The following is a 25,165-nucleotide window of genomic DNA, read 5'->3' as shown; positions in this document are numbered from 1 at the left end:
TGCATTCCCCAGGGGCGCCCCGAGAGGCAAGCAGGTTCCGAGGCTGAACAAACATGCAGACTGCGTGTGGGACAAGCGCTGAGCAAGAGGGAAAGACCTGCCCGACAGAAGCCAACTACTGTGGTGCCTGGAAGTGACTTTTCATGCATGTGTGTGAGCATGTGTGTGAACCCATGCACATGAAACTTCCTGGCAGCCACCTGTGAGGACAGCTCCCGGGGCTAAGGGCACCAAGGGGCCCACCAGCTGACAGGAGTGTCGGACCACTATCGTTCAACAACTGGTCCACTGCCTTCTATCTGTGTGGTCTTGGGCAATCAGCCTCGCTGGGCCTCAGTTTTTGCTTCTATAAAGTGGAGTGACAGGTGTGCACTCGTAGGGCTGTGGCCAGGCTTCGTGGGCGCTGCATGCGCATGTGTGCTCAGGGTACTCCCCCTGCCCACACCCATGACTGCTGTTATTCTCCCTGGGCATCTTGGTCCTCCAAGTGGAGCACAGAACTGCAGGGCAGGCCTGGCCTACAGGTCTTTGTCACCCCGAACCTGCATGTCCCTGTGAGTCAAGTGTTCTCACAATGGCTACGTGTCAGGAGCCTAGGAGGGGATGGGGTGGGGGGCACAGATGAGAGATGAGACCCTGCGGTGGGGGCACAGGAAGGAAGCAGGGCTGGCTCAGGGCCCACTCAGTCATGCCCCAGCCTTTGAGGGACCTCCAAGGTAGGCAGGGGCTGCCCTCCTGGTTCTGACTTTATAAGGAAAGACACTGGTCTCTCCTAGGTGTTTTTAGGGCGTTCCACTTTATTTCATGGCATGGTTTCACTTCTTTTGATTATGGTAAAACAGGACGTTCTCAGCTTCGGTGGTTGCCACAGAGGGAAATGAGTTAGCTGCCTGACGTGAGACTAGACTCTTCTGGTGAACTCAAAGGGCAGCCGAGGCGCCAGGGCTCAAAAACCACACCTTCCGGGCCGAGGGCCTGCTCAGTGCAGGGAGCACAGGTGCTCCCAGGGAGCAGCCCCTGCTGGCAGGCACCATGTCCCCTGAGGGGCAAGGGCACAGGCAGACCCCATAGCCTCTTCCAGCCCCCCAGGAGTGTCACCTTTCTGCCTCCCCTGGGAGCCCTGACAGCTCCACAGGCATCTATGTGCAGGGCCGCCCTCACTCTGGCACCTGGGAAGCCATGCTGGAAACATCTGGGACCCTACCAGTCCCCCAGCTCCACCCCCACCTGGGAGCTCTGGGCTCCAATCCCTTGGGCTGATCACTCCCACGTCCCTTCTCTCCAGGGCTTAGAGTCTCAGATATGGCACAAATGGACAAAAGGATGACAAAAGACCAAAAGGGAAAAAAGGTGGGAAAAAACAGGCCACACGCCAACCGCAGCAAGAGCATCAGAGAAGGGACACGGCACTGAGGGCGGGGCTCCTGGGAGACGCCGACTGAGCTCCAGAGGAGGAACTGGGGGATCTCCCAGCAGAGCTGGAAGCCACGTGAGTTTCCAGGAGGAGGCTCTACAGGCAGGGCGGGGAGTGCCTGTCTGTGTTGGAGGCCAGGACCCCGACACACACCTTCTCAGACCGGGCAAGAGCAGCGTCACCTATAGCATCTGCATCTCGCACTCCCTACAACCTGGCGGTGTTCCCAGGCTGCATGAGGAGAGAGGTGTGGACCTGGCTGAAGCCCACTCCTCCTTGCATCTACTGAGAACCCCTCGCCTGTCCCACACACAGCACAGAGGGACCAGCCCTGCCGGCTGAGGCCTGCACAGTTGTGGTACGGCCCGTGTGGATGTCACTCCCCACTCTCTCGCAGGGCCGTGACTGCAGTGGTATGGAAACCATGGCCTCCTGGGCCCGCCCAGCTGGGTCAGAGCCTGAGTCACCAGCATGGGCCCACACTGGCTGCCACTGTGAAACCCAAGACGGTGCCTCCCTGGGGAAACATGGGGCCCAGCCCCAGCCACAGCTCCAGATCAGGTGCCATCGGGACCCTGCCAGGTAAGACGCAGAGCTGAGGAGGTGCTGTGGGAGAGGCTGCGCTCAGCCAGACGAGGCAGCAGCCTCCAGAGATGAACGTAGATCCAAGGCCTGGGCAGTGGGACAGTCCACAAACAGAAGACGCTGTGCGCCAAGAGCTGGAGGGCAGCTGCTATGGGAGTTGAGCAGAGAACAAAAGCAGAAGAACCTTCTTTCCCTGGGGAGAGGTGCAGGGTCGGATGGCTGCCCCACTCCAGGCAGGCATGCCTGGTGTGGGCCCTCAGGGGTAGCAGAAGTTCCAATCCTGCCCAGTGGGATGTGCCAATGGGATGCCTTGTAATTGAATCATCTCGGCAGGGAAACCTGATCAATATGACACAGAAAATAAATGGCTGATCTCCAAGCTCAGTGACCCAGGCAGACAATCTGCTTTGATGAATTCAGAGTTTAAGAAGGAAAAGCAGCAGGAGGAGCTGGGGGCGGGGGGCAGAGAAAAGGCAGGGGTACTCAGGGCCTTGAGTTCTAGGATGGATGCTCTGCATGTTCTGCTCAGTGTCCCTGCACCTTGTCATTTGTTCTCAGGGGGCCACTTGTTGCACTCAATGACCACCTTCCAGGTTCATAGTGGAGGTCCCCTCCTGGCCCTCTGCCTGGCTAACCTCTCACTGCCTGTGTGACTACTAGGATGACACTTCCCACCCTGAAACACAAAACAGCCCCTGCCCTCTCCTCAGGCTTGGGTCAGAGGGGAGAATCCACTCGAGGGCAATGGCCAGAGAAGTGGACTAAAAGACACAGAAAAGGGGATGGGGATGAAAGGGCCTTGGGGTCCATCCTGGCTGTGTGGCCCCACAGGGGCCATCCTTGGGTCTGGACCAGTGAACGGCCTGTGGCTGAGGTGCTATAACCCAAGGCTCTCGGGTGTGAGCACTTCTGGCTCCAGGGAGGGGAGTGGGCAAGCCGTTAGAGGCTGTCCTGGCTTTGAAGCGCACCCCTCTGGCGAGGGAGATAAGAATGTCAAGCAGAACAGCAACACAGTGATAAGAGCTAAGAGGGAGGTTTAAATGTGCCCCAAAACAGCAGTGGGACAGGCTTCTGGTGGGGTGAGCTGCAGAGCCCAGCACTGTCCGAGCTGGACCTCAAAGGGCAGGGCTTCAACAGGTAGAGCCCGGCCAGGCAGGCAGATGGTGTCCAGGTGAGATGCAAGTTTGGGCTCACAAGAGCTGACATTCCTGGTTCTCCACATGCCAAGCACTGTGTGGGCACTTTCTAGACATCCTGCCACCAACTGTCACCTCTGTGATGACAATACAGGGACTGACCGGTGTGCTCATTTTACAGATAAGGAAAACCTGGGTTGAGAGGCAAAGGATAGAGCTGTAATAGAGGCTGGGATCTGCGCCCAGAGCTGTCAGATGGGCTCTCCATCCCTCACTGTGCCCTGTACTGGAGGATGATGACACCAGGCGCCTGTGCAGGCCTGGCCGGAAGGGCGTGGGGCCTCCAAGGGCTGTGGGGAGGAGGCAGAATGCCTAAACATGGGAGGCCTCAGCGGGCGACTGCGATGATCCTGGGCAGCTCTGAGAAATTCCTGAATGAGGACTGCACAGGGATGGGAGGGACACAGGGATGGATACATTTGCTTCTAAATCCCTTCCAACTGGGACTCCCCTCCCTGCTGGCCTCCTAACATCTGGGAGCCGCTTGCTAGATACCTCAGAGCAGCCCCTTCTAGTTCTCTTTACAGTCTCCTGTCTCGTGACTTGGAGGGCCCAGGACACAGGCAGAGCCTGGTTGGTCTGCTGCCCAGGCAACACAAGAAGCCACTGGCCTTCTTGCGCTCTGGGCCTCTGACTCAGAGGTGATGGCAGAGACACTAGCTGGTGCACTCTTGGGCTAAGTGGAGAGTCTTTCTGGAAAGATGAGCTGGGGGAGCTTCTAGGGAGGTAACGTGCGCAGTACACAGCTGCCCTGAAGCCTCCTGGCCGTCCCTGCCCGGAAACTTCCAGTGGCCCCCGCGTTGGGACGACTTCCAAAGCCTGAGCTTCCATGAGTCGCTCAAGTATGAAATGCTTACTGACGGGGGCGGCACTGATTCCAGGCAGCCTGAAGCTCCCACGTGGCTCTGACTGTAAAGGCCACGAGACAAGGGGGCTGGGCTGCACCTCAGGAGAGGTGCCACCAAAGCAGAGGCCACAAAACCACCACTGGTACCCAGATGAACCTTAACACCCTGACCAGGAGGAATCGGAGGGTAGAAATCAACTCCTTAGCCCAAGGAGACAGGCCAGCAGGAAGCCTGAGGGCTCTGGCGGCAGGAGAGCCCTGTCTGTCACAGATCTTTAGTAAATATTTGTGAGCTGACGGAGAATAAGTCACCACCCTCTTTGTTAAGCCCACAGAGGGAAGTGTCCTGACAAGTCAGAACTTCCTTTAGCATACTGGGAAATCAGAAATTTCCCCGGTTTGCTGGTACCCTTCAGGTCTCCAGGCACACACTTCCTCTCCTCCTAGGGATCAAAGCTACACATTTTTTTAAAAAGCAGCTTTATGAACAGGAGCAGAAATGATCAACCAGGAAAAGGCTTCTGAAGTTACTTTTCCCATGGAAACCCAAAATCAGGCACCACAACCTCGAGATCTGGCCCTGAGGGGCAGACACAATCCACAGACACCCATCAGGGTGGCGTGTCCGGGATTTATCTGGAACCTAGTTCTGGCAACAAAAGAACAGTGGCTTTGAAGCCCAACGCATTCTCTCAGCAGAAGGGGTTGCACCTTGGGCCTGGGGCTGGCAGCTGAGAAGCTGGCTCAGGAGCAGAACCCCTCACATCCCTGAAACTGCAGGGACAAACCAGCTGTAGGGTCCCCAGGCTGGGACAGCAAAGAGGTATTGGCCGTCACTGGGGAGAGGAGCCTGGCCTGGGGCCCTTGGTCAGACCTGGCTTCTTGCAGTCTGAATCCCCCTGGCTCTCTGCCCTCTGTGATGCTCCTCAAGCCTCCCACTTCCCTGCACAAACCCTCTCAGGACTGCTTGGCTTGAGAACGTGACTCAGCTGGCTTGGTGGGCAGCGAGTGGAATGCCACAAGTCCCAGTGGCCACTTCCCTGCGTGGCACATGCTGCTAAAATGAGGGGGGAAACCCTTGCATGAGAAAAATCCCTTCAAAATCACATCTGGCTTAATCCAAGTCTGATCTCAACATGGCACAGGCACTGGAAGCAAAGCAGAACCATCTGTCTGAAAGGACCGGCTAGAGGAGGCGGCAACAGTAGATGAGGACAACTGCTCAGTGACAGTCAAGGCAGTGATGAGCTGGAGGACGAAGCTCCTGAGATGAGCAGGGGTATAGCTGAGGCCTTGTCTCAAAGCCCCGACCTCCGCTCCGGGTCCCAGTACCAGCAGCCAGAGGCTCCCTGAGGGCGGACACCCAGAGAGCTGCTCCTTCAGCCCTAGGCTGATGACCAAGGTGCTACCATCACAGTGCTTTCCCAGCAGGGCCTCAGACGGCCTCAGACTTCACAGCAAGCTTTAAGCGCCCCAGATCGGTCACCAGGGGCCCTGTGTACCTCGGAGTCCTCTCCACCCACCTAAACCAGGCCTGCCCTGCCCTAGCCCAGACTTTCCTCACTTCTCCCCAGGACACCCTCCTTGCTGGCCCTGCCTCCTCAGCCCATGAGGGTTGGGTGGGTTCAGAACTCTCCGTGCATCAGGGACTGCCATGCTCTCCAAGCTCCTGCAAGCCCAGAACTGCTCCTGCTCCAGCCTAATTCCCTTTTTTTTTTTTTTTTTTTTTTTTTGGTCTTTTTAGGGCCACACCTGTGGCACATGGAGGTTCCCAGGGTAGGGGTAGAATCGGAGCTGTTGCTCCTGGCCTACGCCACAGCCATAGCCACGCCAGATCCGAGCCGCATCTGCAATCTACACCACAGCTCACAGCAATGCCGGATCCTTAACCCAATGAGCGAGGCCAGGGATCAAACCCGCAACCTCATGGTTCCTAGTCAGATTTGTTAACCACTGAGCCACGACGGGAACTCCATCCAGCCTAATTCCTGCTGGAGCTGGAGGCCAGGGCCTGGCCTGCCTGCCACACATCCCATGCTTGTCTCCTGTAGCCAACGGCGAGCTTCCAGGCCACAGGACCCAGCCCAGTGCATCTGACCGAGTGCCCAGGCCCCTTCCTTTTGGGCTTCCCCTCCTCTCCTGGCCTCCCAAAGGAGTGGCTAACAGAACAGGTGCGGCAGCTCAGAAGGACCGGAGGCCAGAGGAAGAGTGAGGGGCTGAGCAGACAAGGTGGCTGTGAAGTGCCTTTTCCTGTTCTAGTCCCAGCTGATAGGAAGATATGAGGACAGCCTCAGCCCTCTGTTGAAGGAAAGTGCCTCCCTTGACCCCAGGTGACCTAGCAGTCCTTGGAGAGGGGTGACAAAGAACCCACTCCCTGCCTGGTCAGGGTTTCCCCTCGAAGGCTAGAAGCCACAGGTCCAAGTGCCTGCCCAGTGCTCTGTGGAGGGGCAGGTGCCTGAGGTCAGGGCACCATAGCTCCTGGTCCCGCCTCCTCCGGGGACCCCCAGGGATTGGCCCAAGCTCAACTCTAATGATGGTTGGTCCTGGGATTCCCATTAAGAGGCCTAGTTCCTCTAAGAGAAAGCAGAAGTACTTAACGACAACTGTCCCCCACTTCCATTCATGGTTAACCAGTTCCCCAGTTAATCTGGTAGAGTCTGGGGCAGGAAGTGGGCCCTGCTGGGTGCTGGGACAGCTCCGGAAAGCCAACTTCTGGTTGGAGCACTTCTGGCTTGCAGGGGGAGGTAGGACTGCTGGAGGGGGAACAGGCCACAGAATGTGCACCTTTTAATGTTTCTACAAAACACAGCAGAGACTACCTCGTTCCTTGTACCTGCTGCTTTGCCAGCCTTTTTGCCAAACTTGAGAGGCCCAAGAGGAAGGGATAAAGCCATTGAGAACCTCCAGCACCCCCCTGGGCCAGTCTCAGACTCTAGGCAGGTATCTCCACCTCATAAAGGGAAAAAACTAACTCCCCAGGAGGTGACATGCCTCACCCAGGGCCAGGCAGTGGTGTGGGTATGTGTGTGAGGGAGAGAGAGAGAGATACCAAGCTAGACAGGAGGGGTTACTAGCTCCCAAAAGTCTTAAATCATCTTGCTCTGGAGGCTGCACCCCTGCACCTCTCTGATTTGCTGCCTCATTTTCAAAGACCGGCCAGGGCTGTCAGGGTGCTGGGGAGACGAGCGCCAGCACTCAGCACTGGGCTGCAAACCTCACCCCTCTTGCTTGGCTGGGGAACTGTCCCTGCGAGTGTGAAGGCAGAGCCCAGCCCTTGGGAGCAGACAATCCAGAGGACCACAGCTGTTCCTGGACAGTGACAGTGGGGGACAACCACCCAAGACTATACCCTACACCACGCCGCATGCACCAGCCTGGAGGCGGAAGACCTGTGTTGGAGGACTGACTCTGCCTAAGCCTTCAGAACTCCAGTCTCTCACACAATACCCACCGCTCCAGGATGGCATGAGGCTAAAGCCCCTGGAATATTTTTGAGCTTTCTCCGAATACTAACGGCATAATGGACCAGGAGCTGCTCAGGGGGACACCAGTCATATTCACGTGAACCCCTGCCTGTGGCATGGTACCCAAGACTCAGATGGGTCCTGCCCCAAATGTCATGGGGAAGGCGAGGGGCAAAGCGACGGGGCCCCACTGAGCCAGGCAGCAGACTGGGATGGGGGCTCAGGATCCTGCCTCCTCTGGGAGAGGGGGTAGGAACAAGGCCTGCTGACAAGGGGCTCTGAGGCGGGCCTGATCCAAGCTAGTGCCCCTGGGTGTGCCAAGGGGTTCTACCCAATGACTGAAGTGCCAGTAACTGCTTGAGGCTCATCTCTTAGAACAAACCATATCTGGAACCCTTGCTAGAGCTGAGAAGCTCAGGTATAAATCGGCCTCATGCATTTTAATTTCTCATCTTGGGGATGAGGCAGGAAGGCTGCATGTCACATAACCGGGAAAATCAATTTCAGATGAAAACTTATAAAAAGAAACACCCAACCCACAAACAAATGAGGTAATAAATCCCCTGAGTCCTGCCTGGCAGGGCCGCACCCGCTTCGCACCACCAAGCACATGCTGCATGCGTTGTGGGGGAGCTGCCGGCCACAGATCTGCTGTCAGGGCGGCAGAGAAAATTCTGTTATGCCTATGTGAAAAAATAAGGTGTTTTGCAAACTCATCTTTTGTCAATGATGCAAGAGCAGACCTTCAGGAAGAGACAGGAAATGGGGGCTTGGAAATCCCGTGAGGTGCAGAGCTGCTCAGCCTCAGGAAGGCACGGGAACAAACCTTGCATCCGACACCATCCCTGCAGCCTACCATGCCAGAGGCTGTGGCACCTGGGCACAAGTCTCAAAGAGAGTCCACGTGTACCCCAGTGATGACAGCTGAGGTGACGACTAACCTCAAAGTCCAGAGCCCCTATCTCCTAGAATACAGATGCTTTTCTCTAAGATCACTTCCATGCCGAAAGGCCTAACTAATGTGAAGCCACCTCTTCCAGGAAGCCCTCCTGATTTTCCATCAGCTGCTTTCTTACCCAGGTGAGATTGACCTGGCCACTGGCCACCTCTCCCATCACAATACTGGCATCTCCTCTCTCAAGGCTGGCTCCCTTTGGACCAGGCTGTTTCAAAAAGGTCCCTACTTCATTCCATATAAGAACCTCCACCCTGCTGTCCCTTCTGCCCCAGACCTTCCTAAGGCTGGGTCCTGTCTCACCTAGCATCCTCTCTTCAGAGGCGCCGTCCCTGACCCACCCAACACTCGTATTTCTCTTGTAAACAAAGTCCTCTTGTTTGTTTACAACCCTCTTCCTACTGGACTGTGAACTCCAAGTGAGCAACCCCAGCACTGCCATACCCACACTCAGAATGCTGAGACTAGGAAGTGCTTCGTTGATACTTAGTGCCCATGGGAGGAAGGAATGACCTCACAGAGGTCTGACTTCATCACTCCATGGCATCTAAGCACTGGGAGGACTATGGACCCTGGAGCCCAGTGATGACAGCACTCCCAACCCCCAACTTTCTTTTTGTTGCTTATGGCAAGTTCGAGTTAGGCTGCCTCTGCCTGGGGGCTGCAAGTCTAATTCCCTGCTCTCCACCTAAGGTCTAGCCCCCTCACCAGAGAGCAAAGCAAAAAAATCTGAGCAAGCTGGGCCCATTCAGAGGACCCCGCTTCCGGATGGGGGTGGTTTCCTATCAACAGGAACCCCCTGTGAAAGGGATGGCTCTGCAGTTTGGGAGAACAGGACATGGGAAAGGAAGGCTGACAAACAAACAGGCTCTGAAGGCCAAAGGGAAATGGCCCCCAAAAGGGCCACACTGGAGTGGGTAGGGGCCTCGCACCCAGGCTCTCCGCAGACCTGTGAGGGCTATCTCGCAGGAGGGACAGAGCTCAGGCTTAGAGCTCCTCCACAAGACCGCTCCAGGCAGAAGCTCTGAGTGGACATGGAGGAATGTACCCTCACCTGGCTCCACCACTTCCCTGTCACACCGGGGTGGTGACAACAGGTGACTCAGGGCACCAAGGCCAGTTTATTCAGGTGTGGCTACCAAAAGCACCCAGGCAGATATAATCCTGGGACAGCACACCGAGAGCTGGGGAGGTAAAATGGTCAGTAGGCCTTGGCACAGCTAGACCTGCTCCTCTGAGGGTTAGTGACAGGCACTGTGAAACACTGCCACGTGTCTGATGCTGGAGCCCTGTCACCCTGCACGGCTGCTCCTCCCTCTGTACCTCACCTTATTTGGCCAGGGACACCTGCCCTTCTAACCTGCAAAATCAGTCTTAGAAACCTGGAGCTGGAAGGAATCTCGGCACCGAGATGAGGAGACCAACACGGGCTGCCAGGGCCAAGTGGGCCTTTCCCATCTCAGGATGCACATCAGGCCTGTCACACATGCTCCCTGACATTACCGCCCAGGCCCCAGTAGTAGGTGAGAACCTGAGTGAGAACCCTGGGCCACAGACAGAGGAGAGCAGTTCTCAGGGGTCTTGTCTCCTCCACCACCAGTCACCTCCATTCCAGCAACGGCACCTTGGAGAAGAGCCTCACCTCCCCATCCAAATGCACCCTGTCCCCAAACATTAACTTCCTGTCAGGAGCCAGCTGCCATAGTGGGGCTAGGAGAGCACCAGGGGGTCTGACACCCAGCAGGTGATGGGCAGTCAATATCTGTTGAGATAATAGAGACCCCGCCCTCCAGGAGCTCACGGAAGAACACCCCCAGGTGTGTTAGTAACAAGTGGGATCAAGGGTGTGCCTGTGAGCTCCTGAGGCAGGCCTGGGATGCAGGGGAGTAGTGGGGGTCTGGACAACAGCGTGGGGACGGGATCCAACCCTGTCCACCTTGCTGTGACTTAAAGCAAGAACGTGGCCTCCTCTGAGCCTCGGTTTCCTCAATAGTAAATGGGGTACTGACAATGACATGCTGTGGACCCGGGTGTGAACATGCTCCAAAACCCACAAGCTGCACTATGAAGACGAGCCTGCTATTCCCTGTGTGATGTGCGTCCCAAGGAAAGAATGAGGCCAGGAGGGTTGCATCCAGGGTGCTCAAAGTGGGGTCCACGCACAGGCAGGGTTGAGAGGCACATGTGTCAAGTGCCCTGGATGACAGGGGCATTAAGAATGCCAGTGTCTCTGGAGAAAAGACGCTCCTGTGAGGGATCTGTGGTTCTGCACACACCAAAACATGTAAAAACCGTGTGAAGTGCATTGATGGACAGCTGTGTCACACGATCTGAAGCTCTTCTTGCGGGAGGAAAGGAACAAAACTCCAAGAGATGAAATGACAGGGTGTGAAGATGATGGGTACATACTCCCCCTTGCCTCGGCCCCTGCCAGTCTCTGGGGCGCCCCTCCTTCTCTGGCTTCTACCCAGCCAACTGATTCAGCCTGCTGGCTGACCCTCAACACCCTGAGTGGCTTTCTGCCCTGTTCCTGGCTAACTTGATCCTGCCCCTCTGGGATATCCCACCCTCTCTCCACCTCAGTGTATCAATAGTCTGCCTGCCCTTTAGGCACTTCCGCTCTGGGCGTGGGAGACCCCACCCCCCATAAGCTGGGGGTCCTGCTGCATTTGCCAAGATGGCTGGGCAGTAGTGATTCAAGGGATGCCCTTTTTAAACCTCTTTCTTTTTTTTTCGCCATGGCATGCAGTAGCTTTTGATGTGCCATCTCAGTTCCCAGACCAGGAATTGAACCCAGGCTGCAGTGATGAAAGCACCGAATCCTAGCCAGTAGACCACCAGGGAACTCCTGATGACTTTTTCTTTTGATTTTTGCAGGAGAAAAACAGCCCTGCTCTCATCCCCAGGTCTTGCTTCCCTGTTGTTACCAGGTGAGGCGTGTCTGGTGTTGCCACTTCCTGAGCTAAGAGCTGTAAGAATATTCAAATCTCTCTCCACCTGAGGATGATGGTCTAGTAACCAGGGCCTCCCCTCTGCACTCAGGGTGGCTTCTGCTCCCTGGAAGAACTAAACCCACAGATAGGAGGCGTCTGGGCTCCTGGGTGAGGAATAAGAACACAGCAGCACAGGCCAGTGACCCTGAAGCCCCGGCACTGGGGGCCTCGCTCCAGCTGCCTGCTGGGGAAAACCTGCATCATCCCTCCCCTTCTTCCTATGTCCACATTCAAAGTCAAGCTCCAGGTCATCTCCTCGTGCGTCATCCCTGGTTTCTTCGTACAAGGTGCTTGTCATAGGACCCTGTGTCACTGTATCCACCCCACTTCAATCGCCAAGCCACTGTGCATGTCTGGGACATTCTCCTGCCCTGAGCTGAGATCAAAGTCAGCAGGCCAGCTCCCTCCTTTTGAGAAGGTTGCCCTTATTCACTCAACAAACATTTATTATTTGTATGTGCCAGATATAACAGAGGGAAAAAAAGATGGAGGCTATAAGCACACACAAAAATGGTAATACAAGGACCTATGATGAGGTCCCCCTTCTTCCTTATGGAGAGGGAGCCAGGGAGGAGTCACAAGTAGATGTCCTTGGACTTGGCTTTAAAGGATGGGTTGACTTGGATGCAAGAAGAAGAAAAGGACATGATGTGAGGGAAGGCAGAGACAGGGGATGTGGGGTCTGCACCAATGCAGAGGACAGAGGTGCTAAGGGCTGGCTTGGAAACCGATTCCCAGGAAGTGATTTTGAAGTGTCCCCACTGAAGGTGTGGGGGGTCATTAGTAAAGGGTGTCTGGCATGAGCCTCCAGGTTCCATGACGGGAAGAAAGGTGCCATCAGACTCAAGGAACTGCTGACCTCTTTTTACTGTCGATGGGAAGCAATGCAGGTCAAAATCCCACTGTGGTGTTTGCTTCCCAAAGGTTTACACAGGCAACAGCATTTTTTTTGCAGAAAACTTGAACAGAGAGTCAGTTTTTAAATTGACGATGGAGGATTTTCCATCAGTCCACTAAGGTTGTTTTTTTTTTTTGCTTTTTAGGGCTGCACCTGAGGCATACGGAGGTTCCCAGGCTAGGGGTTGAATCGGAGGTGTAGCTGCTGGCCTGCGCCACAGCCACAGCAACACAGGATCCAAGCCATGTCTATGACCTACACCACAGCTCACGTCAACACCAGATCATTAACCCACTGAGCAAGGCCAAGGATCAAATCTGCATCCTCATGGATGTCAGTCAGATTCGTTAACTGCTGAGCCACGATGGGAACTCCAGTCCACTAACTTTTAAGTCACCAAAGTGGGATTCCAGAAACTAGAGAACAACTTCCACTGAGCTCTGAGATGAAGACCGCTCAGTGGGAGGCTGCTCTTAGCACAGTACACGTCAGTTAACTTGGCAAAATCAATGACTCCTATTTTCTTGTTGACTTCAGCCACTGAGCTGGAGGTTAGAGCTGAGGAAGGATGAAACACACACACACACACACACACACACACACACACACACATTTATGTGCGCAGGCACATGTGCACGCACACCCCCTTCCTTCAATGGTGAGCTGAAAACCTTTATCTGAATGGGGCTTTAAGGCAGTGTGGACCTGTATGAAGTTTCCTATGGCTGATATAACAGATTCCCATAAACTCAGTGACTCAAAACACAAGTTTCCTAAACAACACAAAAATGTCAAAGAGGGCAGAACTCTGACATGGATCTCCCCAGTGAGGACCAAGGGGTTGGCAGGGCTGCGTGCCTTTCTGGGAGCTCTAGAGGTTTCCTGCCTTTATGGCTGTTAGAGGGGACCTTGCTCCTTGGCTCATGGCCCCTTCCTCTGTCTCCACAGCCAGCAGCATAGGCCTGTTGTGCTGCCTGCTCTCTAGTTCTCCTGGGTTGCGCCTCCCTCTGACCAGGCAGGAAGTTTCCAGACTTAAGGGCCATTATGATAAGACTGGGCCACCTGGTCATCCAGGGCAATCGCACCACCTCCAGGTCCATGCTCTAATTCCATCCTTTATGCCAAGTAAGGTCACACATTCGCAGGTTCCAGATGGGGACCAGGACAGCTGGGTGGGGCCTGGGGGCATCCTGCCTGCGTGGGAAGAGTCAGTTCTCAGGGTGTCAGAACTCAGGGTGGTTCTGTGCTATAAAGCTGCTGGAACACTGAAACCAGTAAATACTGAGCCACTGCTCCTGGGGACGCAGTGTCAGGCTCCTGTGAGCCTGTGGTCACAATGCATCGTGTGATGTGTGTCTGTTTAAAGACACATTATTTAATATACACTGTTGATTCACCAGCATTGAGTGCAAGGCCAGCAACACCTGAACCCTCCCCTGAATGAAGCTTTTTCTATGAGCAGACTTGTTCTTTTTTTTTTTTTTTTTGTCTTTTTGTCTTTTTTTGTTGTTGTTGTTGCTATTTCTTGGGCCGCTCCCGCGGCATATGGAGGTTCCCAGGCTAGGGGTTGAATCGGAGCTGTAGCCACCGGCCTACGCCAGAGCCACAGCAACGCGGGATCCGAGCCGCGTCTGCAACCTACACCACAGCTCACGGCAACGCCGGATCGTTAACCCACTGAGCAAGGGCAGGGACCGAACCCGCAACCTCATGGTTCCTAGTCGGATTCGTTAACCACTTCGCCACGACAGGAACTCCCATAGCAGGCTTTTTCTATAAGCACAGGCTTCCTGTGCTTAGGACACTAGCCAACACTTCAGCTCTATGCTTGGGACCAATTTAAAGAGCGAAAACACCCACAAGAACAAAAATACTACATGCGACACTAAACGGGCTGTGGAAAGGACACTGAATTAGTCTGAGCTGAAACAAGAAGGCAGAGCCCTGTCTTGTTTCCACTTCGGTGGGAACAAGCACATCGGGAGACTCAAAAATCTGTGCCACTCTGGCCATGTCCATGAACGTGTGTCAAAATGCTGCAAGTACTGATTGGGGGTTACAGACACACTTCAGGGAGCAGGGTGAATATGAAAACACAAATCTGCCAACAGTGAGGATGGACTGTACACACTGGCCCGAGCAGCCCTCTGGGACTTCACAGGCCTAGATGTAGGGCCAGTGCTTTCAGCAAGCTCAGTCTCTCCGTGGAGACCAAAAGGGAAAACCCAGGTTCCTGAGGAATGCACAGGCTGGCAAAGACATTAACCCTGTGAGGACCGGGGCAGAAACAGGGCTCTAGGTGCTGGCAGCAGCTGGGGCCTCCCAGGGTCTCCTCCCTACTTGTGCGCCTACCCCTCACACACAGAGTGGACCCTGTGCCTGGGGCGCCCCACCCCCCACACGTACGGGCAGTACAACCGAGCAGCTGAAAGGTCACCCTTGATGAGGGCCCCGAGCAGGACCCCCACCAGCTCTGACCAAGACTTTGGTCATGCAGACTAAATAGGTGGTGGTTTTTTCCCTGGCTGTGCTCACGGAAAATGGTCACATCAAACAGGCAGAAGTCTAGAGAAACTCTTGGACTTTGCTGAGGCGGGGGGCATGTACAAGGCTGCTCACTCCATGTTGAGAGCAAAAATGTGGCTATGTCCTAAATGCCCACTGGCAGGGGAGGGACAACGCGCTGTGGTCAGTCACACAAAGGAAAGCCAAGGCGCTGTGGAAGCAAACTTGAGCCACTTGCTCTCTGTGGACAAAGTGCGCCAACAGTGCTGAGCAAAAAGCACAACTAAAAACAGTCATGTGACACCATTTTCGTGAGGTGTAAACTTGCAAAACAAAGCCATCGTGTGCAGATGTTTGAGGGGAGGCCTTCGACTTGGACTGTGCTGCCTGTGTTTATGCAAGCTCCTGTGAGCGCTTGGCTATCGCCTGATCATTCTTTACCTCTGGCTCTACATTGGAGACACTTTAACACAAATTCAAGCACCTGGAAAGGGATGTGCCCTTCACAACGTGCTGGCACTGCCTGGCCCATGGCCCAGGGAACGTGGGGGACCTCGCTGAGAGCAAACTCCCCTGGAAGGCGGTCAACTCTCCTCTAGGCACTGCTGAGAGCTGGCTGAGCGGCCTTTAGGACTCAGATGAGGAAAAAGGTCCTCCTCCCCACTCTCCTAAACCAGCACATTCACCTCTCAGGTCCCCAATGTGCCCTGTTTCCACAGCTTCACACAAAAGACTCCTAAACCTGGCAGTCTGGAGACGGCAGAGGGACTTGCCCAGCCAGTGCCTCCTGCCCACTCTGGGCCAAGGCCAAGGGCACAGGGTGCTCTGGAGCAAAGTGGAGAGAGTGCTCAGCTGCCCTGAGTCCACAGCGAGCAAAGGAATGGTGATGAGGAACTTTCCAGAGAGCCCGGGAGAAATAATCCAAGGCTTCTCAGCTGTGAAGTAAAAGCATCAAGTCTGGGGGAGAAAGACAACCCCTGGGCCAACCTCTAAGGGCACTGAAGGGTAGGAGAAGTAGCAGGGGGCCATCAGCAGGGAGCTGTCCTCAGGGGTGAAATGCTGATTGGGTGGGACAGTAAGGGTTCTAAACCTCCAAGGAAAGGAGGAGACGCCCCAGGGAGAGTAAATAAAGGACAGTCACAGCCAGGACGTCAGGGTTAAGGGATGGAGAAATCCCATCCCCTGTCACTGTCCCTTCGGCTGCCTTCTTCTGGACAAAGGCTGGCCTTCAAGGGCCAGGGCTGCCGGGCCTGCCCTCAGACAATCACGGCTCTGATGAGCGGAGGCCCTGGAGATGATGGACGCCTGCCTGAGGCAGCCAAGAGGCCTCATCCTGGGGAGGTGGGTGACAAAGGATGAGGAGGGGCCTTGGGTCCTTAGGGATGAGAAGGGACAAGAAGTTCCCAGTTTCCTTCCTGAGGGCCCTTCTAAGACTCCACTTACTTGTGGGGCTGAGACCCACAGGAGAGCAGAAAGTCATCAGTCAAACGCTCCACTTTAAGGAACATGGGACGGGACTGAGGTGTGCTGACCAAAGGTATCTGAACTACCAGCCAACCGGACATCGGGGGATTAAGCACATGGACTAAGCACCACGGGGCTACGTACTGTCAGGCCTCTCCCCAGACACTCAGGAAATCCACCCTCACCCCAAAGCTCTCTTCTGAGCCTTAATTCAAGTCCACAGGATTTTCTGGTTCCAAGTGAAAACCAAGAGGGGTGGGGGGGGGTGCCAAGACAAGAGGTAACAGGGACAATTGAGAAAGATATTCCCACCACCATGCTCTTTTGGTACCCCTCATTCTGGCAAGGAGACACTTTGTGGTAGGCACTTGTGGTTTAACAAGAGGGACCAGACCCCAGGCTCAGAGGTGAGGAATCCAGGAGAATCAATTACACTGCTTTGTTTCTGTTATATTTGGTGATCCAGTTAGTATGATTTTTAGGAAGAAATTACATCAAGATCCCTTTAAAAGTTTTAAAATGAGCCTATTTAAAAGTCAAGTTAATTAATTAATTCAAGCCACAGGCTAGGTAGTTGTTTTGAGGTATTTACAGCAGGCCCAGAGGCTGCTGTGAAAGACACAGAGCCCGGGGGAAGGTGAGAGCTCCCTCACCCCAGGGCAAGGACAGGGAAGGTTAGGGTGGGCAAGTGAAGAGTCTGCTATATTTCCAGTACCAGCCAGGCGGTCAGGGACCACCATCTAGAGGGCAGTGGGGAGTGTCACATCTAAATGCTGTGACTGGGGACGCAGATCTGGAAGACAGGTGCACGAGGGGTGATGGGTACCAGGGAGGTAACTGAGATCTTGAAGAGAGAGAGCCCAGGGGCAGGGTGGCAAGTTCACAGACAGAAACAACCAGGCCAAGTGGAGGAGGGGGAGACAATGCTGGGCAGCTGACTGAGGAAACGGAAGAGGAGGCAGAAGAGTGGCCAGGTGTGGAAGCCAGGGAGGGGGCTGGGAGCTGGGGCTGCACACAGGACCCAGGCCAAGGCCCGTCAAGTCTAAGAGGTCAGAAGTCCGGAGGGCCTCAGCAACAGACTTCTGAGACCAGGAGGGGTCTGGCCTGGGGAAAGTGGAGCTGGGGGAACTCCTCCCAGCAGGCTGGGCACCTCCCGTTAACTTTGGGCCTGGCTGTGGGGTCTAGAGGACAGACTGCCCGTGACACAGGTCAGGTCCCTGGGGGCCTGGAGCCCTCAAGGCAGATCCTAAACCAAAGGGAACAGCCTCTGAGCTTTGATTTCTAAACCAGTCAGACCTGTTCCTGACCAAGGCCTGGCCAGCCACCCTGCTTTGCAGAGCACTGTCACTGGCACTGTACAGCTCCACTCCCACCCTGAGAAGGCGTCTACCATTTCTGACAACTTGGCCAGCAAGCCATGACCTGTGGGGACCCAGGCCTGTCACAAGCCACCAGGCAGCCCGCTCCCTCAGGAGCCCACACCCAAAGAGAAGAAAAGCACACTGGATAGGAGGATGTGCTTGGTGTGTGGCACATGTGCAGAGACCACCAGGACAGACGCTGGGAGGGCAGAGAAGTATTTTCTGCAGGCAGTGCTGGAAGATGGCAAGGATAAAGGAAGATGCACATGAGGCTCTGACGGCAAACAGGAAGTAGACTGGCAACCTTGGCCTAGATGGGGATGGAGGCGGGAAGGCATGAAGCTGAGAAGACCTACCCGACTGGAGTGTGCTGCCTGCAAGGAGGAGGGTGCGATTGAAGGCTGGGACCAGGGTGGGGGCTCCAGAAGGTCCTGAATGCCACGTTGGAGCCGCAACCGCACCCCAGGTCAGCGGGGACCCTCCTCTCACCAGGCCCCAGCTCGGCCTTCTCTGGGTGCACCCACATGACCGCCCCGCTTCTGCACTCTCACAACCCAAGATGGGGGCCAAACATCCCTCGGTCCACCTGACATCTACTGAGATCCCGGGACAGCCCCTGGCGGGCAGCTCACATGGCCAGGCTGTCTCACACCCCTGGCATGGCGCCGCGGGAGGGGTTTCATGCCCAGGTGTGGAAACCTGAGCAGCCAGGCAGTGGCCCTTCCCAGAGTGGTGCGGCTGATGCTGAGTCAGGCCCTTCCGAGGAAATCGCACGTCTGTTTTCCTGCTGTGGGTGGGAGCCTCCGCATGACCCTGCTCTCAGGCCCAGTCAGCAGGTTTTTCCAGGAGCTGAGTGGAAAAGGAAGACGAGGCTGTCCTCTGGGAGCCCGCGTTCACAGTGCCCTGGTTACTGCTTAACAGGAAATGAGCAGAATTGGACCCAAACTGCAGTGCTCAGGAGAAGTGGTTGCAAATCCAGCCCTGGGGAGGTGGGGTGGGGAGGAAAAAAAAGAGGGGGATAGGGGAAAGAGAGGAGGAAGAAGGAGGGGGGGAGGAGGAAGAGAAGGAGGAAGAGGGAGATGAGAAAGGAGGGGGGCGGAGAGCAGAGAGGAGCGGAGAAGAGAGGAACCAGCTGTTGCCACAGTCTGACACATTCTTCCATCCAGCTTTCCATGGACAGCTTTGAAAAAGAACGCCCCTAACACTTCCCCAAGCACTTAAAAGCCAGGAGGGTTTGAGCATGGGGGTTAAAGATGCCTCAACGGGCCTGTGAGATCCTAACCCCTCCAGTGGCTGGAAGGCTCCAGCAACAAACCCAACTTAAACCTCGGAAACCTCACCCCTACCCCTCACCTCAGAAACCAGAAACAGAAGACAATTTGACTTTCCTCTGCCACTCCCCTCCACCAACGGCAGCACTGCAGTGTCAAAACATGCAGATGCCTCTGAAATCTTATGGAGGAAGTTGGCTGCACACCTCAAATTAAAAAGTAAGTTTCCCAAGATTGGATCAGTTTCAAAATATTGACAACAAAGAGAGGGCTGAGATAGGGGCCAGGGCAGAGCTAACTGGGACCCATGTCCCAGGGTCAAAGGCCACAGGACACATACAGCAGAGGCAAATGGCAGGCCTGAGGGGCCTAGTCATAGCCTGTCGGTTTGTCTTCTGAGGGCAGAAGCAAACAGATGTGGAGAAGATACCTGAAGGGCAGGCAGAGAGTGTAGGCCCCCAAAGGCACTCAGCGCTTGCTCTCATGTTGGGTCCAGAGGGAGGCTGGGTGGATGGTGGATGGGTAAACAGTATTATTTCTTTGGGTCACTTGCTAAGTCTTTGACAGTTTCAGGGTCTCAAAACTATGATAGCACCTGATTTCTGAAACTGGACAGGAAGATACTGTGAAACCCCTAACCTCACAGGCTGTTATTAAGTGGGACACGGAATATAATTAAGTATCCTACAGCTTTGCCTCAAAACACACCCAGATAAGCAGGGCGATTAGCTCCCACAGCACTCTTTAATAAACTGGTCTTTAATATACACAGGATTCTGAGTCAGAGGTGAACTTTAGGCCTGATACATGGCAGTCACGGGCAGCAGCATCAGATGTGATGACCCTCTGGTCTGGTGCGTTAATAACAAGAATATGCAGGATGCTGTTTGGTTACAGGGTGCCTCCCTAATTGTGAACTGTGGGTCCTGCCCAGGTCAGGTTAACCTGGTTTTGCAGACAGGCCTGGGAAGTAGGGGTTTAAAGAGGCCCCTGATTCCTTTGGGGAAGGGCAGTCTCAAATCTCTTCTGTAGCGCCACAGTTCAGCCTAAAACACCAGTCTGGTTACTCCAACCAGCAGGCTGGTGACAGAATGCCAAGTGGGGACAGCAGCCCAGATGGGCCACTGATGGAACAGGATGGGATCATCTCCGCCCAGGGTCCTGCAGGGACACCACTAGGTCAAGGGTCTTCCTACAGAATGAGTCAGCAGAGTGGCTTCCTGTAAGAGTGGACTTAACCCAGTTTCCACTGCACGTGGACGTGGTAATGGTCAAAAGCCCTTCCCATCTCTGCTGCTCCGAGGCAGAAGGTCTTCCGGAGGTTGGCCTGCAGCTGCTGAGCTCAAGGGCCTGTGCCAAGGACCCCTTCCCCCAGACCTTGCCTGACACCTGTCATTCCCAGCTCATGGGTTCCACACTTATGTCTGCACTGAGGCTAAGGGCTTACAAGTTCCAGATGTTTGTATAAGATCACTGCATGTCCATTATTTAGCAGGCCAAGAACTCTGCTGGGAAATCAAAAGCAAGATACCACAAATGAAGTTTAAAAAATAGGTCAGAGCAGGCCAACACTTTGGGGTCTTGGGTCCCCCAGCCCTCTTTCCACCGCACATGTCTCACAGGAATTTCAATCTTTCCTCCTAGACACAAACTGGGGAGGTGGGAGGGGCGTAGTGAGTATCCAACAAATTTCGAAGCTATGGGATATGGCAGCCATGAATTTCCCTCCTGGCTCAGATGGAACCAATCTTTCAGTTCAGACTCTCTTGCTCCTTTCAGGCCGAAAAAAAAAAAAAAAAAAAAAAAATCAGGCCAGCATTCCATGCAACTGCCAGATCTATCCCTAGTTACACTCTCAAATCTCCACAGGGCCCGGCCACAAGCATTATCAGGAAACCAGTTAGCAGCTTAAGTCAAGTCTGGAAATTAATGTCACCCAAACACACCACAATGAGAAGTGAACTTTTGAGCCCGATCTCACTAGCGGGTTCCCTTACCCTCCTCAGTTCCTCAGAAATACTCATAAAAACATCTCCCCCAATTCTAGATGTGCATAAGTAACAGATGGCTATTAAGGGAATGGCATTACTTGGGGAAGCTGGAGGGGACCAAAACCATGGGTCTGAGGCAGATGCTTACTTCTTTTGCTTTACTCTATAAATTCTTCAACTTTCCTCAACCCAGTCCCTGGGCTGGTATGTGACCAGTTCATAATAAGAAGTAAAAACTCACAGACTTCCTACTCAAACTCAAATTGAATAAATACTTTATTTATTCATTTTGCTTTTTAGGGCTGCACCCACGGAATATGGAAGTTCCCAGGCTAGGGGTCAAATCAGAGCTATAGCCGCCGGCTTACACCACAGACACACCAGATCCGAGCCTCATCTGCAACCTACACCATAGCTATGGCAATGCCAGATCCTTAACCCACTGAGCAAGGCCAGGGATCACACCTGCATCCTCGTGGATACTAGTCGGATTCATTACCCCTGAGCCACACTGGGGTATCATCAGCGAGACAGAAACTTTTCATTAACATCACAGCCTCACCTGCTAGAAAGCAACCTCCTCCGTTCCCGGCTCTCGCTCACATATCCACCTGGCTCCTATTTCTTAATTTAGCAACGGTGCTGTTACAAGCCTCTGAAATCAAGAACCTGTTTCAAAAGCGGTTTCTCAACTTCGGTGCTTCTGTCATTTGAGGCTAGATGATTCTTTGTGGAAGGCTGTCCTAGGTGTTGTAGGATGTTTAGCAACCACCTCCAGTCGCTACCTACTGGGTGCCTAGCACCTTCTCCCCAAGGTGTGACAACCAAAAACCTTCTCAGATGCCGCCAAATGTCCCTGAGGTGGAGTATGGAGCGGTGGGGGGAGCAGAACAGGGAAGGGCAAGTTACCCCTGGTTGAGAAGCGATGATGTAAGCTTATACCTTCTTAAAAATACCAGAAGCCAAAAGACACTCTGGAGGACCTGGGAGGGGGACACTTGGCGTCTGGGTGCTAAGTATTATGTACATGTCTACCTGTGCATAAGTGGTTATCCGTGTTTTGAGAATTAAGAAAAGCAGACAGCTGCCCACAAGGATGCCCAGGAGGAATTTGTTTTGTTTGGGTAAAATTATCCTCATTTTTCCCCTCGTTTTTCCCAGCATGCAGAAGTTCCCAGGCCAGGGATTGAAACCAAGCTGCTGCAGTGACAACGCCAGATCCTTAACCTGCTGCGCCACAAGAGAAGTCCCTATCCTCACTTTTCTCAAACCTTAAAACAGGGTTTCTCAACCTCAGCACCGCTGATTTTGTGGAGGGTGATTCTGAGTTGTGTGAAGCTGCCCAGGGCACTGTAGGATGTTGAGCAGGACTCCTGGCCTCCACTCACTAGAAACTACCAAGCTGTGGCAACCAAAAATGTCTCCAGATATTGCCAGTGTCCTCTGGAAGGTGGGATTGGTCTGGCTGAGAACTACTGTTCTGCAGGAAGACAAATGCCCTGAAACTCTTTTCATGTAAAAAGAGGAATGCATTTACCTTTGGGCCAGATAAGTGAGACCATCAGAGACTGACTGGTTTAAAGCATATCATCAGTTTACACAGTGAAAACTCAATATATATCATTACAAGGTAACAAGAATGTTACCCTGGAACAGATGACCCCAAGGACATAAAAGAGGATGAAACAGTGTCCCTAAGACTGAGAAAAGAGACACACAAAGAGGAGTTCTGTGGTGCAGTGCGTTAAGGATCGGAGTGTTGTCACGGTTGCTGCTGTGGAGCAGATTTGATCTCCGGCCCAGGAACTTCTGCATGCCATAGGCACAGCCAAAAAAAAAAAAAACCACACAAAAAGGTGGACACGTCCAGATAAACAGTGGAGATGTTGGAGGTCTATGGAAACTATTGCAGAAGAGGGTGAGTCTTGAGAGCACAACTCAACACCAAATCGGTCAGGAGACCAAGACGACTCTCTCAGAGGAGAATGTGGCCATCGCAGCAGTTCTCTGGGACTGAGCCTCAGGTCAAGATAACAAATTGATCTGAACCACCAGCTTACATTGCACTGAGCTTTCCAGGATTCAAAGTGCTTCCCACAGGTCTTGATGCAGGCCATCCTTCTTTCCCCTTGAGAGACCTAGCTAGTTCCTCTAGCACAGTGTGTCTGGTAGGGACAGCATGGGCCACCAGCATAAGCCCTAATGGCTGGGGGCGGGGAGGGCTTCCACAGACCTGTCTATATGAAAGAACAAAGTAGCCCAGGAATTCTTCCAAGACCTATAGTTCCAGTAGGAGGGACTACATCAAGCCCCGAGGCAGTGATCAGCATGCCAAGGGGCTCTGATCAAGTGTGTGGGGGCTCTTCGGCCTGCTGAGCAAAGTCTAACGTAGGGCCAGGTCACTTAGTTCCATCCTGCTATGGCAAAGGGCTGTACTCTCAGAACATCCTAGAATCCCACTATATTAAGTCTCTCTTCCTCCAGGGTTTAGCCAGGAGTCTAGAGATAGACCCCCAATATCTTTAGCCCTGGACAATGCTAGGGTCATTACTTTTTCCCTCAAGGGGCAAAAGGTCCCAGCTGTGTATTACTGGACTTCTCTTCCCTCCCACTGGACTTCTCCAAACTGTGGGTAGAATCCAGTTGGCCAGTACGGCCCAAACAATTCCAACAACCATTGCTCATTCCTTCCTGGAGGCTATCCACACAAACTCCAGAACTAAGGTTCTTATAGGATCAAGGAATCTGGGGCTTCTTGGATCTGAAATTATAAACTAAATTTTGCATTTGCCCAATTTTCTGAGGAGTGGAACCACTCAGCTTTCACCAGACTCCTGAGCAGCGGGGCCTGGACTCTCCAAAACACCTATTCTGTCTGTTACAACATAAAATGCTTACATTCTTGGACTCAGCATTCCACTTCTGGTAACCTACCCAACAAATCTAATCCCACCTGTGGGCAGAGACAGACCCTGGCTATTTACTACAGTATTGGTTGCAGCAGAAAACCCCTGGAAACAACATCCATTGATTAACAACTAGTTAAGTTATGACAGACATCATGGAATGGAATACCACATACTCATCAAAAATCTAAGAGGCTCTAGAGGTAGGCTCTAGTGCTGTAGTTCTGGGGGAGGGGAAGGGAGGAGGTTCCCCTAAGGACTTTCGGTAGCATCTGGAGACATCTGCGGTTGTCACAACTGGGGGATGCTCCTGGTATCGAGTGGGTCGGGGCCAGGGATGCTACTGAACTCCCCAGACTGCCCAGGACTGCCACCACAACAGAGGATGATCTGAAGTGGAGAATTCTGTTTCTTGTGTGATCCCCAAAACACATTTAATTAAAAAACACCAAGAACATGGGTCTATGTAGACTATGTTACCACTGCTTGTGTATTTTTAAAGGAAAGGAGTACATTTATACACTTATCTTTTGTTATTGGTGACAGTCCCTGTCTCAGTGGAGAGGGGCTGGATGCCTGAGAGACTGAAGTGGGAGACCAACTTTTCAGTCTACCATTTCAACTTTGCAACGGGCCAACTGAAAAGGTTTTTTGTTTTTTAAAGACTCTAAACACAAAATTTCCCTGCCCTTGGGCTCTCTGGCAAGAGTCCTGTGTCGACAGCCTCGGGACTGCTTCCCCTTCTATCCCTTCCCCCTCCCTGCCCTTTCAGAGGGGAGGACAGGAGGAGAGGGGTCCTCGTCCGGAGCCAACCTCTGGGAGCACTTCTGCTCCTCTTAAAGGTCTGCCCACTCTTCTCATGGAGACTGGAGTCCACATGGCGGGCAGGGCCTGGGCCACCTCGCACAAGACCTCATTCCTTCTGGGCTGTCCCCATCCTGCCGGGGGACACGTGCCAACGCCGCCCCTTCGGTGCCCCCAGTCTTCTCCCGAGCCAAGACCAAGCCTGGCCTGGTCTGGCCCAGCTCCGAACAGCGTGGGGCCCGAAGTTCACCCCCTGCCTCGGCCTCTGCTCACCTGGCTCGCCTTGTAGAACTGCTTCTTCAGCCCGGCTACCGACATGCTGCCTCCTGACGTCGGGCCTCCAGCCCGGACCCAGCGAACCGGAGGGATCGCGCAAGCGACAGGCTCCCGGGCGCCGCCAACCCCCCGCGCGCCTCAGCGGGCCCCTACGGCACCGCCTCCGCCGTCCCCTCGCCAGCTCCGCGCCCGCCCCGGCACCGCCTCAGCCCTTTGCGCGCTCGCGCGGCCAGGA

General features: G+C 54.0%; 1 protein-coding gene and 1 long non-coding RNA gene across 3 annotated transcripts in view; both read right to left on the bottom strand.

Annotated features, from left to right (window-relative positions):
* The window catches only part of SH3GL1 (SH3 domain containing GRB2 like 1, endophilin A2), a 30,998-nt gene extending 5,833 nt beyond the window's left edge, over positions 1-25,165 (bottom strand). Inside the window, exon 1 of one of the 2 annotated variants that reach the window (XM_003123066.4) lies at positions 24,928-25,165. In XM_003123066.4, coding sequence (XP_003123114.1) covers positions 24,928-24,972 — 45 coding nt within the window. In that variant the 5' untranslated portion in view covers positions 24,973-25,165. The remainder of the gene's footprint in view (positions 1-24,927) is intronic. The other variant, XM_005661329.2, reaches the window with a different exon arrangement.
* On the bottom strand, positions 1,265-24,920 carry LOC106509455. Its single transcript, XR_001307018.2, has 2 exons — positions 21,507-24,920; positions 1,265-20,725 (listed from the first exon to the last, which is right to left on the bottom strand). It is a non-coding gene; the product is annotated as an uncharacterized LOC106509455 (long non-coding RNA).

This window comes from Sus scrofa, chromosome 2 (genome assembly GCF_000003025.6).
Source record: "Sus scrofa isolate TJ Tabasco breed Duroc chromosome 2, Sscrofa11.1, whole genome shotgun sequence".
NCBI lineage: Eukaryota > Metazoa > Chordata > Mammalia > Artiodactyla > Suidae > Sus > Sus scrofa.
The sequence above is the reverse complement of the archived record's forward strand: the minus strand, read 5'-3'. Positions and strand labels throughout refer to the sequence as shown.